Here is a 21,144-nt window from a genome sequence, read left to right on the forward strand (position 1 = left end):
GTTCTGTAATGTAATCAGATGTCACGTGTCACTGATACAATTCCGACACAAATTGTATTGTTTTTCCTAATATGACATCATTGTTACGTGGATTTTAGGTGTCATTCAGATGCGAATGGATCCACATTGCGCCAAAGTATTTGGTTCGCTGCCATTTTGTTTTTCAATGCTCCTTTTTGCAAGTGGAGTAGGCGGCTACTGTTACGACAGAATGAAATGGTGGGACAAAGAGATTCTAACGTGTACAATGGTTGTCATCCCCTGTGGATCGGAAAGGGCATTTTGGTCGCCCGCATCTTATTTTCTCAGGGTAGCCTTGACGTTAGCGCCAAGGGAGCGGATAGAAAAATTCCACTCCATCACCGTTTGACTTGATCCACTTCATCCGGCTGTCGGATCAATGTCTACTCTCCTCGGGTACTTCGGAGCCCGCCGTCTAAATATTAACCATCAGAAGCGGTGGCCTTCTCAATTTTCCTTTCGACTGAGAACCTCTATTTATTGTTTCACACCTATAGACCGGTAACACATACAAGCCTTTGACAAAAAGGAATTAACTCGACTGTATTTTTAAGCCTGAAAACGTTCAACCAAACTAGATGATTTCAAACTTTTCCAAATCCCCTAGCTTAATGCTAACACAGGTCCAGCCATCCAATGGCGAAAGGAATCTTACTACGTATTTTACATTAACTGCTACTTCTACACACAGAGAGCACCAAAGCATACAACTATAGGGTGTTGAGGGTGAGGAGTAACTGTAAAACTCCACGGATATCATTTCTTTTCTTCATCTTCAGCAGCAAGTAAATTAGCTGTCGGTCATGCGGGTGTGCCGAAAAAAAGAAACGAAGGCTTGACTGGTTCGTTCTTCTTTTACGCTTGAATGAAGACGACACTGATTAATGACCCTGGTGAGCGCCAAGGGTCTACAGTTGACTTTACTCTCAAGTGTGAGCTCTCCAAATTTGACAAAGTGGTCTCACATTTGCATACTGTCAAGTCGACTCGGCTGTGCCTGTTTCGGGGAGAGTGGTCACTGTCGGGAATCGCTACAGAACACCGCCAATGAAACGGACAGCGCTTAACTGTAATTATGGAGCACTTTAAAACAACCTGTTTTCTTGTGAAAGGAGATCCTTTCCTTTGGCAACGTCGGGGTCACCAATTGTTGGAGGATTGTTGTCCTCTTACCTTGTCAATCTGTCGGTCGCCCGATGTTCTGTCTGTTGACCGAAACCTCAGTGCAATATCACGTCGGGGTCACCAATTGTTGGAGGATAGTGGCCTTTTATCCTCCGCGTGTTCATTAATATCAGATTTTGGTTATCCAAATACAGGCTGGAGTCAATGAACAGTACTTTCGGAGCATCATTTCAATTTGTCACAAGTCTACAGATATAACCTGGAGCCTATTTCGGATCCTAACTTAACGTATAAACCACCTGCCACAATGTATCTAGTTATACGTAGGGTCCTTATACGAATATCAACGTGTGTGCACTTCCATATGTGGCGCTGGGCCACAGCTTGTTGACTGTAGTACACTCGTTTGGCTATTAAATGGAGCACAGGTACAGCTGCCTCCGTTGGTGCATTTCATCATGGTGTATTGCCATCGAGAGGTTCAGGTGCACGGAAAGGATCACACGGTGGAAGAAATTGATACTTCAAAAGTCAGATGGTGTTAAATTCAAAATCAATTCACACGTGATGTCGATAGACTCGCGAGACTTCAGCGTGATGAGGCACCGTGAAAAAAGGGGAACCCAAACTGAAAACCACAGAACAAAAAAAAGTTAGCTAGAGTAGCAATGCAATTAAACATATTAACACTTGGGTAAATCGTTTTTACTCAGTTGTAATTGTATTACAGCGTTTAATTGATGTTGTATGACCTTTTGATACAAGGCTGCTTGAAATGTTTCCACGGCAACAACATCCCCGTTAACACGGAGCAATTTGTGAGTGGTGGCGCAAGAAGTGAGCTCGAGTCCACGTGTTCTGGAAAGTCAGGGAGGATGTTAGGGTTAGCGCAACGAAGACGATCGATTGGACGCTTTTTGGGAACAAAGTGATAGTTTGGCCACGAATCTAGCAAAATGCTAGAATGTCAAATCGTGCGCGGGTACCCCCAATATTAGCCCATAGCCCCTCACTAATGATACCCCCAAGCCCCTTATGTGCCCCCCCGCCCACTCCACCCCTCTCATCAGGCTCCCATCTATTCACCTAAAGCTGCCCCCGAACCCTTTCTCCATGAATCTTCACCCTTTCACCCTCAAGCTCTTCACCACGGGTGACCCACGCTACCTCTATGCTCCTATCCAATTACCCTCACCTCTTCCCTCCTGGTGCCTTCTCATCTCCTGGACCTCACCCCATGCCTCATCACCTCCATGCTACTACTCACGCTTACTCGTTGTGGCTTTGCTTACAGTTTTCTTTGTGCCCTTACCAATGCCACACTGCCTATTTTTTCTCCACCCCGCATGCTCTAACTGCTTCTCCTGTGATTCTCATCACGCAACGATTCATTGAGTCTTGGTATCGTACCCACACTTGTGCTTCGGCCCATCACTTTATATCCTCGGTACTGCCACTCCCAGATTCGCCCAGATCACTTTCCATGTACTCTCATCCATGTCTTCCTACCCCATGCGCTTTCAAACCTGCAGCCTGAGCCTCTTCACATCATGTGTTCCCATACACCCTTCTTTGGTCAAGCGTTAACCCCATTCGTTGTCTCGAAATGGTCTCCAAATGACAGGAATTTGATTTGTAGACTTAGGGATGGAGTAGGTGGGGTAAAGTGGTCATAGTATTCTTTGTATTCCTCAACGCTCCACTCAGGAGTTAAGTGCTCTCGTGACTTCCTCGTCATACCGCAAAACCACTTATTGTGTTTAGCATCTGTTTCGGGAGACTTGGTGAGTACCATGCGTTTGGGATAAGACATGTTTTTTTTGTACGACATCCGGCATAACAGATGCTTACAAATGTAGAATGCTATCACGATGGGGTTACTTTGAGTGACGTTCATATGAAGTGAGATTAAATTGTTGGTTGAAATGATTCAATGCTGTTTCTGGCCACTTCTGAGTGAAGCACGGGCAACAAGAGGCCCTACATGCCACAGCACTTGTCCCTCCTTAATAAAGTCCATCACGGGCATTTGATTGGATTTCCTATTTCTTTTCCGTCCGTCCATCCGTCCCTCTCCCCCAATGTTACAGGGGTCTCGCCGTGCTGTTGTTCGTCGGGAAATCTCATTCAGCTTGCCAACTCATGGCTAACAAGGTCAAATGACTCCACGGATGAGGTGCACTGGCGAGGCACCCGCCACCCCCCGCGCCACATACACGCATTCCATCTGTGAGAATGGAGTGTCAATAATAGAAGAGTGAGGAGTGCTGATATCATTAGCCAGCGCGCCAATCACAGCAAAACTAGTTAGCTCGTGTCTCGATTAGTAGACTCTTTCTCCTTTTCTTCTGCTTTTTCCTTCTTCCTGCTACCTTCCCTCATTTTTGCAGTTTCCATGGTGACGCAGCATCACATGAGTGGATGCTGCGGCAGGATTTCCTGCAAAAGGCTGTGTCCATCGATGCAACCCTCTACCGTTATAATCCCATTGCAACTCAGGTGTCAAACTCAAGGCCCTAGGGCAATATTCGGCCCGCATTCTTTTTGTAGTCTGTACCTGCAGCTGTGTAGTTTTTGGACTTGAACTGGGATAGTGTTATTTTGTATGTAAACCTCATATTTTTCACCCCCTTTGTCCAAACACATTTGCTTTGTATTTTTAGTGGGAAGTTTGAATGTCCCATGTTCTGTTTGTCGTTTTTGCTCTGGTATCACCTCATCAGCATTACTAATCCTATGTTGCCGAAGCAGGCTGTTGAAAATCTTTCTTTTTCTTTGGCACAAAGTATATAAAACGGGTCACTTAATGTCCCTGTGTGTCTTTTTTTTTTTTCAGTGTGACAACGCCAAAGGCCTACGAGCCTTCTTTGATGCCATCTGTTACGGACCCAAACAGCTGATGATCTTTGGCGGCGTCTGCCCCTCCGTCACCTCCATCATTGCAGAGTCCTTGGAGGGATGGAACCTGGTGCAGGTACAAGCTAATGTGCTAATTCTACCATCCAATCACAGCCTGTTTTGACTGCTTTTCAAACATTGGCTTTAGCATGTGTCAAACTCAAGGCCAGATCCAGCCTCCCAGGTCATTTTATGTTCGACACCTTGCTAAAATCTGTGACGTCATGAACAAGGGGGCGGGACCTTCTGAAACTCGCAATTTCCGGAGTCATTTTGAAGTAGTTTTGGGACACTTTAAGTCATTTTTATTGGTGTTTTGCATTTGACAAAAAATATCAGCCTGCGTGTTTTGGGTATTTTAAATACTATAAAACGTTAGGAAACAAAAAAAAATGGTGTCGGTTGTCCTTTTAGGCTAACATGAGTAACTTAGTGTTGGCATCCACATAGCACTTACAGCTAACGAAAAAGCTAAGAGACCATTATTTCACGTACAATTTTAGTATTCTGAGCTAACCATCGGTGCATAGCTTTATCTCCACCACCACTCTGCCAGTAATATTTTTACAAGAATTCAGAAAGTATCTTTGTCAAGGCATCCCTCGTCGCACTCAAGCTGGCTACTTTACTACGGTGTAAAACATTTGCGACGAGCACCGCAAAAGGTTATTGGCTGACGATAAGATAAGGCGCCAAGCCGCTGCCACGAGCAGATAGCATAATTCAGGAGGGCGGCTTAACGTCAATGTCACATTTACACCGCCTATCTTCTTCTGCCCGTAATCGCGGTCAGCGCATCATCTTGCCGGAGAAATTATATCATGGAAAAACAAAACAAAAGAAATACATTTTTATTTTATTTCTTACATTTCATTTGTTTCCTCACTGTGATTTTTACTGCATCCGGTATTGTGCATGAGGATATATCAGACTATCATCTGTGCAGTGATACCTTGGCTTATGAACTTAATTGGTTCCCATACAGTGTGTAAGGCGCAAAGTGTGTATCCCAAAAAATAATTTCCCATAGGAAACCATTAAAATGAGAATAATCCGTTCCCAGGTCCCCATAAAACATAATTTTCAACTAAATAAGCCTTAAAACTACACACAATATCCATCATTTTATGTATAATAAATGTGCTATGGTTTTAGAATTAAAGAACACATACTTGGCCATAAAGATGATTCTGATTCTGATCAACAGATATGGCCTGATTTCTAGAAGCAGAATGCTCCTGTTCAAAGCCAGTCTGTTTGATGTTATTCTGTTTTGTTTGCAGTGTTGTTTCTTTTACTTTGTTTGCATGCCATTACAAAAAACTGTTTTTTTTGCACTGATCAGTGAACCGCGAAGTAGCGAGGGATCACTGTATTTTCATGCAGGATGAGGTCTCCAAAAAGGCGATTTTGGTTTGTTGAAAGAAATCCACAGATGAGAAACAGTGATTTGCAAGGCCCAGAAAGCACTTTATAGTCGTGGTGCCTTTCTGCTTCCTGTCTCCCTCTTCCGTGTGTGTGTGTGAGTGTGAGGGGGAGTTAGCGTGTGGCCGCGTCAGACAGTTAAACTGCTCTTAATCGATCGTGCCAGCTTCAGTTTTTTTTCCAAACAGGCCGTCGCACTGCTTAATGGCTCGTAATGGAGTCCGGCGCTCCACGTGGTCCGAACGCTCCGCCATGTTTGCGGATTTCCTCTTCAAATGCCAGACCGGGAGAGGGAGGAAGACAGGGTTGGGTCAGTGGGACGCTCCAAAAATGTCTTGAGGGTAGCGAGTAGCTTGTAACATAGATGCTAGGCAATGCACATACAGTATGCTTTGTCAATTTTACATTAGAATTTTAGTATAGTTTGGTCAATTTGACAACCTTTTAATTCCTCCCCCAAAAAATAAGTCATGAATGTACTTTGTAACATTTGATTTCCCTTTTTTGAACGTGAAATATCTTTTACGTGTGTTAATGTCGGTGCGTATGTGATGGGGAATAAGAAGTTATCATATTTAAAAGCTTCATGCTGTTATATGCTTAGTGGACAATTGTGACTCGAATACACAATTGAAGCACAGACAACCTGGGGTCAATCTGAGGTCAAGACACACAGCTTGTTAAACTGTCATCTTCATCTAGGAGATCTGGCCTTGGACAGAATTTAGGACTTGGGAAACTCCTTATCACAGAAGTAATTTACGACTTGAAACTCCTTCACAGGAAGAGCTCATTAGCCAGGTTACAAAGTTATCAGTTCATGGAAAAGACAATGTTTTATTGCTTACATCTGTTATTATACAGTACAGTTTATTTCTTTAATTGTAATACCATAGCACATTTATTATATATAAAATAAGGTATATTTTGTGTAGTTCTAAGGCTTAGAAAATTAGAAAGTACAAAATTATGGTTTATGTGGACCTGGGAACGGATTATTCTCATTTTAATGGTTTCCTATGGAGAATAATTTTTTGGGATACACACTTTTTGCCTTACACACTCTGTCTGGGAACCAATTAAGTTCTTAAGCCAAGGTATCACTGTACTCAATTTTATTCCGTGTCCTGTATATTTTGTGTGCAGTTCCTCTGTTGACCACTAGATAGACCTTGTCAATTTGAAAGAACCACAACAGGAAATATTTCTCTTGAGCATCTTTTTTTTTATACTAACTGGGGACATTGAGGCCTAAAACTAACTTAGTGGTCTGCGCCCTCATTCTAGGCCACATGCAGGTAAAGGCGGATGGTATTATATGTGATATTTACCACTTGATAGGTTAACAGGAAAGGGTGGTAGCGGGGGGTCATGTGGCGCCGCATTTTTAAAGACACGGCGCGGACTGACTTCACTCTTGGAGACCCCCCCCCCCCCTCCACACAGAAGGACCCATTCGCGTACAAATACACACTGACCTTTTAGCGCCAACCAACAGCATTAAATATGAATAAGGACATAATTGGAAGTAACCGCTGGTGCTTTCTTCTTCCTCTTTCAACCTTACACACACACACACACACACACACACACACACACACACACACACACACACACTACAGGATGTAATAAAGCACACATTTGCTGTGCATAATAGTTTGCTGGTAATAATCTTGACATTTTCGGCAGCGTGAAGACACTAAACAAACCGCACTTAGACAGTCGGGCCTTTGAACGCACCAATGAAACATTGCTTGTTAATATTTTACATTTAGAACATTTATGTCACTTTTTAATTGTCATTTTAATTTGTTAAAAAATAGATGTTTTTATTTTAATTTATTAAATGTGAATATTTCGTATATTTCTTTCATTTTAAGTGTTTCTGAGGTACTGTTAGAAACATATTATATTTGTTTTTTATGAAAGTATCATTTTGTAAACACATTTTTTCTTATTCAACACAGGTAATCACAGGTTGTTCTTTTTTTTTTCCTCCTCCTTCCCGCCCTCTGTTGTGATATTTTCTTCCATGACGCCACCCTGTAGCATTCAGGCTAATTGTAATAATTATGCTCCTCTGCTTAGTTAAACACATCATTGACAACACAGGCGTTAGCCTTTCTATTTGGGGGGTTCGGAATCGGTGGTATTAATTAACGTAACTATTGGAATCCGTTTTGTTTTTTTTAACTTTTCACAAATGTGACATCAGCGGGTTGAAATGTATTACAGTAAAGTCTCGTTATATCGATATTCAAGGGAGTCCGAAAAAATATCGATATAACCGGGACTATCGATATATCCGACCCTGTTTGCATGTAATTTTCTCTGTCCGTGCATAGAAATAGTATCGATATAACCGGGACTATCGATATATCCGATATCGATATAACGAGACTTTACTGTAGTTTTATTATATATTACATTATTATTATTTCAACATCTACCACCATTTACCCTTTACCACATTTACCAAAAAATGTCAACCTCTGTTAAAGGACAACCGACACCATTTTTTGTTTCCTAACTGACATCAGAAAAACGTTTTATAGCATCTAAAATACCCAAAACACGCAGGCTGATATTTTAGTCAAATACAAAACATCAATAAAAATGACTTAGTGTCCCAAAACTACAGTGAGTGTGTAAGGCCAAAAGTGTGTATCTCAAAACTTAATTTTCCATAGGAAACCATTAAAATGAAAATAATCCGTTCCCAGGTCCCCATAAAACATAATTATCTAAGTTGCTACGCCTTAAAACTACACAAAATATACATTATTTTATGTATAATAAATGTGCAATGGTATTATAATAACAGAAATAAACTGTTCTGTATCATAAAGTGGTTTTATTTACCTTTGTGATCGTCATTGATCGTTGATGGAATGGATTTGTTTCATCAGCATTAAACACTTGATGAGGAACGTAACCTTCTTTCACCATCTTGAGGAATGATCCCTTGTAAGTGCTTTCTCTGTGATAATTTTATCTAGTTCCTCATCAATTGTGTTCTTTTTAGCTGGGTTGATAGCTTTTTGCATCAAGTACACAGATGGCGGGTTATCAACCCTGCGATGGCTTCCACCTTTGATACTACATCATATTGGACAAAAACAAGCGAGGGAAAGAAATCACGGAACGCTTTAGTTAGATGGCTAGAAAAATGAGCTTGTACCTAAAACGATGAGGCGACGTGATCTGGCGGCATCGATCGGTCGTAGCGGGGTGGCTCCGTTCCAATCGCATCCGCCCAGGCTAACTCGTGCGGTTTGCCTTTGAATAATGAAGTGGCTGTCATGGATAATAAATGAAGCGACACGAAAGCCATGTTAAGACCGCCACGGTTGCTCATAACTCATTGGAAGAAGACGATGAACGTTGAGTTGTATTCTAAGAGCTGTATTCTTTGGGTATGAATATCGATAAGCGCTTAAGTACAAATAGTGCGGTCGATGTCACGACAAAACATTTTGAACGCGCTCAAGACAATCGGCTCGTCTTCGTCAAGGGGACAAGAAATCAAATGTCGTCCGATGTCGACAAAAAAATATATATATTTCTTGCCCATCCTGATCAATGAAACAGGATCGGCCACAACGATCGAACAAAAGGTGATGAATTCATCAGTGTTGATCCGTGAAATATCAATTATTGCCTGATTACGATAAATCTGAGCGGAATTTGAATCGTAAAATATTTCACTATGCCTACCCAAGTCCGTTAATATTTTAATCATGATCGCCATGTGACTTCCAAATTTCAGTGGGAATCCTAGGAGTCAAGAAAGGGCTTAAATGTATCGTGGGTTCGCCGATGACTCTTGGTATCCCGTCACCATCGCTATTCTATTTAGAAATGGAGATTTGATAGTGCAACCTGAAATGGCCTGCCTGTGCATGATTAATGAGCAGATGCTGCGGCGGGGAGGCCATTGCCGTCCTCTCCAGCTGTTCTCCTGAGAGAAAAAGCAAGTGGAGGGGTCCATTGCGTGAGCTCAGATTTCCCCTCTCGCTGTGTGCAGAGAAAGAGCTGGAAATTTACAGCAGAGCGAGAATGTTTGTGGCGTCGTTCGAGTGGATGATGGCTCATACAATGGAAAAATGTCATACAAAAAGGTCCTTAAAGGACAACCGACGTCTCCGGACAAGTTGTGTCCATAATTTGTAAAATGGCTTCAAATGACTTCTTCGTATAATAAAGTGGTTTTATTTACCTTTGTGATGGTCGTTGCTGGCTTGATGGAATGGAGTGGCCGATTTCATCAGCATTAAACACTTGATGAGGAACGTAACCTTCTTCTTTCACCATCTTGAGGAAGGATCCCTTGTAGGTGCTTTGTCTGTGATAATTTTACCTAGTTCCTCATCAATTGTGTTCTGTTTCGGTGGTTTGATAGCTTTTTGCATCAAGTATACAGATGGCTTGTGCGGGTTGTTTGTGGACCCTGATTGATGGGAATTTTAACTTTGCAGTCGACACTTGGCCTTTTATACTATCAGAGTTGAAACGAGTCCAAATTTCACTGTTTTCTATCCATTTTCTCACTCTCTCTCTGTCGTCTGCCTGTCTCTTCAATGTTTAAACCACCTCCCCTCACTGCTGCATTCCTGACGAATCACGTGGCTTTAACCGACCACTAGGGGCGGGGAATAGAGGACCAAAACAAGCCGGCTGCCATTTTCTTTTCGGAGAACGGTTCATTCGTGTATCCCTCCGTGTGTATCCCGAAAAATAGTTTGTATGCCAAGGTAAAATATTCATAAATATAACGTCCGTAAATCGAAAAGTTAGTAAGCCAAGAGGTTCGTAAACCGAGGTATTACTGCATGAGGAAAACAAAAATCCAAGTCTCTTCAACTCTAAAAATATTTACTAAGTGAAACATGTATTTTTTTGTGTTTTTCAGCTGTCCTTTGCAGCAACCACCCCGGTGCTGGCGGATAAGAAAAAGTACCCCAACTTTTTCCGCACGGTCCCCTCGGATAACGCAGTCAACCCAGCCGTGGTCAAGTTCCTCAACTACTACAACTGGAGTCGCGTGGGGACGCTCACGCAGGACGTGCAGAGGTTCTCCGAGGTTGTCCTCTTCCTACTTTTTTTTCCATCTTACAACAAACAACACCACCAAAGACGGCAAGAAATGTTGTAAAATATGCATAAGGACTTTCATATTTATTTATTTATTAAAAGAAATAACCAGACTTGGCCATCCCAGTGGGAAAATGAGAACAGCTCTCTCTCTCTCTCTGTCTATCATTGTTTATATTGTTTATCTCTGCCTCTCTGTCTCAAGTCCAAAGGCCCTCAAAACCCTCCAAATTTCACCTAAGCATCACCTGAAAATAAACCGAGTTTTGCAAACAGCTGCTAAAAGTACTTTACACCAGGAAGTAGATTTTCCAAGACATTGTCGGTTGATTCAGTCTCTGACAAATTGCCTACAAAGCTGGTCATCCAACTAACTAACCACCTCTGAGAGCCTATTAAGATGATCTACATCACTACCTAAATTATTGGCAACCTTTAGTGAACCAAGGCGCAGCATAAACAATGGAGTAGTAACGTGGCGCTGGGGCCGCAGTATCAGCGCCCAACAATAATTGGCACGTTTTAAAGCATTATCTTGTTGAGAATGTCAATGTGTTTTGAGTAGGTGGCAATCATTTTCTATTCAGGCGCTTTCTCCCATCGTGCCGCTTCATTTCTTTCACCCCCCTACGCAAATCTGCCACACGTATTGGGAGAACATTTGTGGATGCAAACGCTTTCTTCCATCGCCAGTGACATTGTGAAGGTGGCCCATTGTGTTTAGTCGTGTAAGCGCTTGTTTGGCAAGATGCTCCATTTTTACGCTCGGGAATCCGATGCATGTGACTTTCTGGATCCGTCAATCGTAACTGTCAGAAATGTTTCATCGGACACTGTGGACAAAGACTCGAACCCAGAAAGATTGTCTTTTTTACAGCCGGCAGGAGACGTAGCCATTCATGACAGACGTCTGAATTCTGAAGATCTCTGCCAAGCTATTTATTGAGAGTATATGCACATTTAAGTGATACATTCGTAAAACAGTTTCCTTGATTAGAATACCACGCCCCTGGGCGTTCTAAGCGCGAACAGCTGTAGCCAATAAAACATTGTCTTTTCCACGAACTGATACATTTGTAACATGGCTAATGAGCTCTTGCGGTGAAGGACTTTCAAGTCGTAAATTACTTCGGTGATAAAGGAGTTTCCCAAGTCCTAAATTCTGTCCAAGGCCAGATCTCCTCGATGAAAATGACAGTTTAACAAGCTGTGTCTGTTGACCTCATATTGACCCCAGATTATCTATGCTTCAATTGTGTGTTCGAATCACACATGTTGACTAAGCATATAACAGTATTAAACTTTTAAACATGAAAACTTCTCATTCTATCTAATCTCTCTCAGTAACGTTTAGGTGACAATCTCCACATTATAGAAAAGTATGAAGAAAGATAGGGTTAGGTGCTCGGGTGTAGGGCTATGTTTAAGTCTGCGGGGTTAGTTGCTATGTCATGGCTAACTATCCTCGAGTGTGGCTAAAAAGATTTTGAATTCTATTTAGCCACATTGGCTAAGATATTTCATGACCGAGCACCCTGGTTTAAGGGGTTAAATAAATGGGGGGCCGGTAATCGGTAAGGCATTTTCGGTACGATTCAAGGGTTTGGTTTCAAGGCCGTCATTGATTTTTCACCTGATCTACTAGATTTAAATCTTTGGAGAAGGCCTTGCTGTTATTATTTTGTCGTACAGAATACAATTCATGGTGGAGGGTCATATTATTTCAAGCATTTGATGCAACGTTATATCAAGACATCATGATGAAAAAAAGAAATAGACAGACACATTGAAAACATTCACCTCCTCAACTGAAAGCAATCTGCTGCGCACTCTACCTCATACAGGATATAAATATACATCCATAAACGATGGCAGCGTATCAAAACCTCCCTGCCATCTGAAATCCCTTTATCGAAAGCAGCGAGAGAGGTTTAGGACAGGATGAAGACAGAAAACAGCACCATTCCGTCAACCTGCCGGCAGATTGTCCTCTAATCCCGATTTTACAAATATGCAAGTACCACCCCTTCTATTTACAGCACTTCGCTCGTTTAATGGTAATGACGACCAGGGAGTGACTCGCCGTTACCGCACACGTGAGCGCACACACGTGCACACGCAATATTCGGCAATCAAGGTTATTGCCAAACGGCAAACATCAATCAGAATTGACGGAGAACAGGATTAGGTATTTGCCCTCTGGTTGTTTAATTACACTCAGGAACAGTACACGGCAATACAATGCTGTTGCGGTTGTTTATTTACTTTGATATTCACGCTGAAGGCGAAAATGGTGTTGACAAGCCGCCGTCAGAGCAAAATGAATCCGATTGTCATCCAGATTAAAATTGGAATTTTTATCTCCTGCCTCAGGTGAGGAACGATCTCACCAGCGAACTGGAGAAGGCCGACATCCAGATCGCAGACACCGAGAGTTTCTCCAACGATCCTTGCGTTAACGTCAAGAAACTCAAGGTGTGTTCCGAACAAATGATAGTGTTTTTCAACGCCATCGAGAATATAAATCTCAATCGGAAATAATTCACCAGTCATTTTATAATACAATACAATACAGAGTGATTTATATAGCGCTTTAACAGCTGAAGCTGGAATAAAATGCTCAACATGGACGACTATCATGGACAGGAAATAAAGCAGTCACAAAGATAGTAGAAAGCACCAGGAAATATCTCGTGTAACAATTTTGTATTTTCTTCTGTTCAGTCATGACCGATCTAATATTTTGACTCATACGGAAGTGAGCAAACTAAAAAGCTTGTCAATATTTTGTCTCAATATAGTTTGAATCTTCTAAAGTAATTTTTTTACAGACAGACAGTGAAACCATTCTCCAAAAAATAAAATGGCTGCCCACATCTTTGAAACAGGCCACTCCATTCCATCAAGCCATCAACGACTAACACAAAGGGAAATAAAACGACTTTATTATATAGTACAGTTTATTTCTTTAAATATAATACCATAGCACATTTATTATACATAAAATAAGGTATATTTTGTGTAGTTTTAAGGATTAGAAAAGTAGAAAATTATGTTTCATGGAGACATGGGAACGGAATCTTCTCATTTTAATGGTTTCCTAAGGGAAATTAATATTTGGGATACACACTTTTCACCGTACACACTGTCTGGGAACCAATTAAGTTCGTAAGCCAAGGTATCACTGCATTTATTTTTCTTGAAGGACAACGACGTGAGGATCATCATCGGCCAGTTTGACGAGAACCTAGCCTCCAAAGTCTTCTGCTGCGTAAGTGTCATCCCCATTGTGCGGCGCCGCGATGGCCCGACGGCACCTGAACGCCTCTTTCCTCTCCGTCCAGGCGTACAACCTGAACATGTTTGGCAGCAAATACCAGTGGATCATTCCTGGCTGGTACCAGGGCAACTGGTGGGAGCAGGCCAACAGCACCAACTGTACCACCAAGAAGCTGCTGGCCGCTATGGAGGGTTACATCAGCGTGGACTTTGAGCCCCTCAGCGCCAGGCAGATTAAAGGCATCTCCGGAAGGGTGAGCCTACCTTTTATTCTGCACCCAAAAAAGACGTACAGCGAAATAACAAATGCACTGAAGCGTTGTTGTGGTATTTGGTTGGTATTTACGATGGTGGTAAGGCTGAATAAAAAGCTCTGGAGCGTTCTTCTGTTATATTTTGTCTTGTAATAAGCTACTTGCTTTTTATTCATTGGGTTAGACTACTTCCTGGTTTGCGTATTATGTAGCTAGCTAACTACAGTTAGCAGGCTAAATGCTGGTCAAGTTTGGTTTTGTACGTCTGTGTAAGCTCTCAGTCGTACAGGAGTGGTCCATCGATGAAAAGGTTTCTTCAGTCGTCATCTGTACTTCTTTGATTTTTATTATTATTTATTGCATTCTATTTGTGATTGTATTGTATTTATTATAGTATCTATGCTATTATTATTATTGAAGGTGTCGGACGTTTCGCTTCTTTCCACTAAAGTCTTGCTGGTAGTTTTGGCCCTATGTATATCCCTACTGTCCAGACGTGGCAATGCCAGACTCGGCTATGATTGGTCCCTGCCCTCAGGTTGGGGGGAGCAGAGGACTATACACTGATTACTTCTATTGTCCTGACTGATTACTTGTATTGTCCTGCCTGGGTATGAGGTCTACGACTGGCCTGATTGCCCCATTTGTCTGGTATCACCTCATCAGCATAACTAAGCCTATATTGCCTAAGAAGTCTGTTATACGAATGATCCAAATTGAACCTCACCCCACCATGGCGATTTAGTGAAGGATTTTGCTGTTTTATAAAAAATAGCTTCTTTTACTCCCCTTTCAAACCATCTATTTTCTTTCGTGAAGATTTTAACCTCATCGTCGTCAAATGAGTGGTTGCTAGCTTTTGGTTTGTAGTTTGTTTGCTAGCAGCCTACTAACATTTTAGTTTGTGAGCCTAAATGCTACTTTGGTTTTGATTGTTACTTAGCGGGCGATGTTCTGGTTTATTTGTTCATCAAAAGGCTACTTCCTGGTTTGATTTGTTAGTTAGCTGGCGACTTCCTGGTTCGCCTGTTGGCTAATTGCCGCCTGCTTTGATTGTTAATTAGGGGACTACACCCTCATTTGTTTCTTGGTTAGTCGGACGTTTCCTACATTCTCAATTAACTGGCTGCTTCCTGCTTGGTACGACAACTTTGCATCCCATTTCAGACCCCGAAGGAGTACGAGCTGGAGTATAGCCGCGAGTTACATCAGAAGGGCGTGGAGCCCAGCAAGTTCCACGGTTTCGCCTACGACGGCATCTGGGTCATCGCTAAGACCCTGACTCGGGTCATGTACCTTCTGCGCCAAAAGCAGCGGCAGAGCGGACACCCCAATTTCACCGTAGACAACCACGAGGTGGGCAAGATGATGCTGGACGTCATGAACGAGACCAATTTCTTTGGAGTCACGGTGAGTTTGAAGGATCAATGGTTGGTGAATTTGTCCAACTTTAGCTATGCGTTTCTGAAAGCTGCCTTTGAATGTATTTGAGATGTTTTTTAATTTTCCCACTTCAGTAATCCCTCGTTTATCGCGGTTAATGCGGACACGGACCACCAAACAAACGTGGTGTAGTGAACCCTACATGTATTGGTAAATTTACATGTGTATGAGTACAAAAAATATTTATAAGGCCAAATATTGTGGAACACAGTACAGGACACGCATAAACAAGCGCAGTAAATGTTTGTAGTGCAGTACAAAATTCAAATTTTCAATAATTCAATAATACATTTCATTTCTAAGTTTTTCTTTTTGGGTGAGCAGCGGCAGCCACACGCGCCAGCGTTCACTCAACCCAGAAGTAACTCAAATGGACAGAAAGCTTGCTATTTAGATAATAGATAGCCAGCTAATAGCTAGATAGCTAATAGATAGCCAGCCAGCCAGCTGGATAGCTAGATTGCTAGCCAGCTAGCTAGACAGCCAATAGATAGCTGATAAATAGCTAGTTAGGCAGCTCTCTATCTATTTGAGTTACTTCCGGGTTGAGTGAATTGTATTTTCGATAGTATAAAGAGTGTATTTTAGATGTTATAAAACGTTTTTCTGATGTCAGTTAGGAAAAAAATGGTGTCGGTTGTCCTTTCAAAGTATTCATAAAGTAAGATTACACTGCACGCAAAAGCCTTAGACAGACGCACACAAATATGCTCACAAACGGGAAGGAAATAAGCTTCCACCACTTCATGCAACTTTTATGCCACTTCACCCAAAAAAAAGAGAGAGAAAGAGAAATAAAAATATCCACTGTTACACAACCTGGAAAAATGCAGATTGCTGCATTTTATTTGAAGTGCGTTTCATCTTCTGGTTCCAATCCCATGACACACTCGTGACCACGCCATCACGGAAGTCTCTGCAGTATTGATCTGCAGCAGAGATGCCTCAATAAAGACCCCCCCCCCCCCAACCCCAATCCGTAAACCGCAGGATGATAACACACTGGAAGATATGGGAGAGGGTCAGATAATGATGGGAGATGCCAAGCGAGGTTGCCATTCACATTGTTTTCTTTGATTTGGCGGTCACTGAAGCACAACCACAAACATTTCCATTCAGGTGTGAGTGTGTATGTCTGATTAAATCCCCGGAGCGCCGACGTTTTGCTGTAATTAGCAAGGCGTGATTCAGTGCCTCGCTTTATTAGCGCAGTAGTTTGTACGTGTGGACTTGATGAGGTTGCGGGAGGAAATGGAGATGCACTGGCGCCCCGTTTCAGGCATCTGCTCTTTTCGCTGATTCTATAGAAGGAGCTCGGGAGGAACCGCTGAGTCATGACGCCATACCCTTTTTGCGCCGTTTAATGAGCTGAACTGGGAATGGACGGACAAGACTTTTTAGCCTGTTTGTGAATGGGCAAATAGATACAGTGATACCTTGATTTACGAACTTAATTGGTTCCCAGACAGAGTGTGTAAGGCGAAAAGTGTGTATCCCAAAAATTAATTTCCCATAGGAAAGCATTAAAATGAGAATAATCCGTTCCCAGGTCCACATAAAACTATTTTCTACTTTGTAATTTTCTAAGCCTTTAAACTAGACAAAATATACCTTATAATTAAAGAAATAAACTGTACTGTATATTAAAGTTGTTTTATTTACCTTTATGATGGTCGTTGATGGCTTGATGGACTGAAGTGGCCGGTTTCATCAGCATTAAACACTTGATGAGGAACGTAACCTTCTTCTTTCACCATCTTGAGGAATGATCCCTTGTAGGTGCTTTCTCTGCCATCATTTTATCTAGTTCCTCATCAATTGCATTCTTTTTAGCTGGGTTGAAAGCTTTTTGCATCAAGTGTACAGATGGCTTGTGCGGGTTGTTTGTGGAGCCTGATTGATGGGATATTTTAACCTTGCAGTCTGCCTGGGGGCAATGTAGCAATATCATGTCATAGCGTTATGGGTCAAGGCAGGGGCGGAGCTAGAAATTACAAAGCAGGGTAAAGTCACGCTATTATTAAACATAATAATTGTGTGACTAATTTGTCTATTGTCGTTCTTCCAGGGCCAAGTCATGTTTCGAAATGGTGAGCGGATGGGCACCATTAAGTTCAACCAGTTTCAAGGTATGAAAACAACCAACTACTCCTTTTCAGAAGCCATAAAACACACCCGACACAGTTTCAAGCGAATGTCGACTTTGTTACGGTCGTTGTCCAGAGTACATACAATTTTTGTATGTACTCTTGATGTGCTTGGTTGGATCGGCACCAAGTAAGCTCTGGGGAAAAAGCTTCATGTAAAATGAGAGAGGATTTTAGCAAGCCTTTTTCCACAGGATTTTTTTATTTGTTTTTTGTTCAAACCGGAGCCTGACTAATTAATCAGTCAGCTGAATTAATCAGCCGTTATTAGCTCTTGTTGAAAGAAAAAAAAAAACACTTTTTAAGCCCAACGAACACCAAATGACAAAATACAGTGATACCTTGGCTTACAAACTTAATTGGTTCCCAGACAGAGTGTGTAAGGCGAAGTGTGTATCCCAAAAATTAATTTCCCATGGGAAACCATTAAAATGAGAATAATCCGTTCCCAGGTCCCCATAATACATAATTTTCTACTTTTCTAAGCCTTAAAACTACACAAAATATACCTTATTTTATGTATAATAAATGTTCTATGGTATTGTAATTAAAGATATAAACTGTACTGATAATAATAGTCATTTTATTTACCTTTGTGATGGTCGTTGATGGAAAGGATTGCTTTTTGCATAGTGTCTCAAGGAGCTCTGGGTTGTACATCTTGGAAGTTGTGATATTGCAACAGCAGCAGATGCAGGCAGACACACTAGAAACATCATTAATAGATGGTTCCCTTTCTTGTCTTTTCATTTCAAATTGAACTGATGGCTAGTGCGGGTTATTTGTGGAGCCTGATTGATGGGGATTTTAACCTTGCAGTCTATCAAAGTTGAAACAAGTCAGAATTTCACTGTTTTCTATCCATTTCGTCTCTGTCTCTGCCTGTCTCTTTAATGTTTAAACTACCTCCCCTCACTGCTGCGTTCTTGACCAATCACGTGGCTTTAACCGAAGACTAGGGGCGGGGAATAGAGGACAAAAAAATGTCGGCAGCCATTTTCCTTTAGGAGAACGGGCTTCTTCCCGAACGACACATCACTCATTGCGGCAGCTCCGTGTGTATCCCGAAAAATAGTTCGTTACATAAATTTAACGTTCGTAAAGCAAAAAGTTCGTAAGCCAAAGGGCTTCATAAACCGAGGTATCACTGTACAGTAAAATGTGAAATCGTATTATCAAATGCAGAATTTATAGCAGTGCAAATTTATGAGGCATAGCGGCAGGGGCGGATTGTGCCTTTTTTAATTTTTTTTTGCCAATAGAAAATTTTTTTGTTTAAAGAAATATAATTAGCCTGATCATCGTTGATGGAAGTTGTTCCACAAAAAATAAAAAAGCCAATTCGTTTGTGTAGAACTGCTGCTTCCCCCTCCCGCCCATCTTGGAGAAGCATTTATGACCCTTCGCCGCAATCTTCTCTTTATCGCCCGCTGGCTCTCCTTGAGGTGAAATAAACGCATAATTGAAACGGCATAAAGGGGAAAGCATATTAAAAAAAACATATTAAGGTGCATATTTCCCATCCTTAAGTGATAGCCTTTGCCGAATGCTTTATGATTTGCGTTATTGATGTTTGGTCTTATTATTAATGCGCTTTGGATGTATTCTGTTCAAGGCTGTAATTTGAGGCCATAAAGTGTTCCTCAATGTTGTTTGTTTTGAAAACAGAGGGCCAGGAAGTCAAGGTGGGAGAATACAATGCCATCGCAGACGTGTTGGACCTCATCAATAATTCCATCCGATTTCAAGGTTTGGGAGAAAAAAAAAACACGATGACATGATCACATAAATCTTCTTGAGTTGGATTTCCGATTTTCTAGAAGGCGACAAAATGAGAGTTTTGAAAGGTGCTTAGAAATGAAAACATAGTTTTCTTGATTAGAAGACCACGCCCCTGGGCGTTCTAAGCGCGAACAGCTGGAAGCAATAAAACATTGTCTCTTCCATGAATTGATAAATTTGTAACCTGGCGAATGAGCTCTTCATGTGAAGGAGTTTCAAGTCGTAAGTTGCTTCGGTGATAAAGGAGTTTCCCAAGTCCTAAATTCTGTCCAAGGCCAGATCTCCGACCGAGATGAAGATGACAGTTTAACTTAAACTGTGAACTTAGATTGACCTCAGGCCATCTGAGCCTTTTGTTTGTTTGGCCAGCTAAGCATGAAACTTTTAAATATGAGAACTTCTTATTCTTTCTCATCTCTATCATCTCCCAAACTCATTTGAAATCCTTACTTCTTCCCGTCAGGTGTGGAGCCACCCAAAGATCAGACATTTGTGCATTCGCAGCGAAGGCACATCAACGTTCCGCTTTACAGCATCCTGTCCACCATCACTATCCTGGGCATGCTCATGGCCGGGGCGTTCCTCTTTTTCAACATCAAGAACAGAAACCACAGGTGAGCACAGAAAGGGAATAACACAAAGCAGAATTGTCCCACCCACGTCTAAAAATCTATTGAGCTTCAATTTTGGTTGTTCTCGTCATGTCTGTAATGTTGAAAGTGGCGCTTGTCGTGCAGATTGATCAAGATGTCCAGTCCCTACATGAACAACCTGATCATCTTGGGCGGCATGCTTTCCTACGCCTCCATCTTCCTTTTTGGATTGGACGGCGGCTTTGTGTCCGACAAGGAATTTCAGACACTTTGCACGGTCAGTTGCTCCTCAACAAACATGATTATCATCGTTGAAGAATCGATGAAAAGGTTCCTTCAGCCGTCATCTGTACTTCTTTGAAGGTGTCGGACGTTTCGCTTCTTATCCAAGAAGCTTCGTCAGCAAACTAAAGTCTTACTGGTAGTTTCGGCCCTATATATATATCCCTACTGTCCAGATGTGGCGGTGCCGGACTCTGCAATGGTTGGTCCCTGCTCTCAGGTTGGGGGGAGGAGAGGACTAATCCCTGCGGCTCCACTGATTGCTTCAATTGTCCTAACTGACGTCCGGTCTGATTGCCCAATTTGCCCTGGTATCACCTCATCTGCATCACTAAGCCTATGTTGCCTAAGCAGTCTGGACATTAGAGATATATATAGGTATATATATAGATATATATAGTTCGTATGCCAAGGTAAAGTTCGTATGCCAAGGTAAAATTGTCATAAATTTAACGTTCGTAAACCGAAAAGTTTGTAAGGCAAGGGTTTCGTGAACTGAGGTATCACTGTATGGATATATATTACACCCCCCAGCCCACCCCCCGCCGAAATTAAGCCATAAAGCAAAATTGGAGGTGTTAATTGCGGAAAATGTGATGAATGGAAACAGACCGTCTGTGCCCGCTGGGGGATCTTTTGCCTGCATATTAAGCCTCTGTGCTCGGGTAAAATGATTGCGATTAGGGCGATAAAGTCATGCTTTTCGATGCCAGCAGAAAAAAAATATATAACAGCCGGATTTTGTTCTCAAAATGCTGTGTGAGGTGTTGAAAGTGTAAAGAAGTTACGTGGATGTGTGTG

The 21,144-nt window shown here is 41.9% G+C and overlaps 1 protein-coding gene across 2 annotated transcripts in view; it reads left to right on the forward strand.

Moving 5' to 3' along the window:
- The window catches only part of gabbr2 (gamma-aminobutyric acid type B receptor subunit 2), a 56,993-nt gene that overhangs the window by 16,558 nt on the left and 19,291 nt on the right, over positions 1-21,144 (forward strand). For both annotated transcript variants that reach the window (XM_089023459.1, XM_089023460.1), the window contains exons 2-11: positions 3,983-4,120; positions 10,382-10,552; positions 12,937-13,038; positions 13,769-13,834; positions 13,908-14,096; positions 15,264-15,506; positions 17,608-17,668; positions 19,355-19,435; positions 19,932-20,082; positions 20,206-20,338. In XM_089023459.1, the coding sequence (XP_088879585.1) occupies positions 3,983-4,120; positions 10,382-10,552; positions 12,937-13,038; positions 13,769-13,834; positions 13,908-14,096; positions 15,264-15,506; positions 17,608-17,668; positions 19,355-19,435; positions 19,932-20,082; positions 20,206-20,338 (1,335 nt within the window). The remainder of the gene's footprint in view (positions 1-3,982; positions 4,121-10,381; positions 10,553-12,936; positions 13,039-13,768; positions 13,835-13,907; positions 14,097-15,263; positions 15,507-17,607; positions 17,669-19,354; positions 19,436-19,931; positions 20,083-20,205; positions 20,339-21,144) is intronic.

Source organism: Hippocampus bargibanti, linkage group LG20 (genome assembly GCF_051943395.1).
Source record: "Hippocampus bargibanti isolate YZ-2025 linkage group LG20, ASM5194339v1, whole genome shotgun sequence".
NCBI lineage: Eukaryota > Metazoa > Chordata > Actinopteri > Syngnathiformes > Syngnathidae > Hippocampus > Hippocampus bargibanti.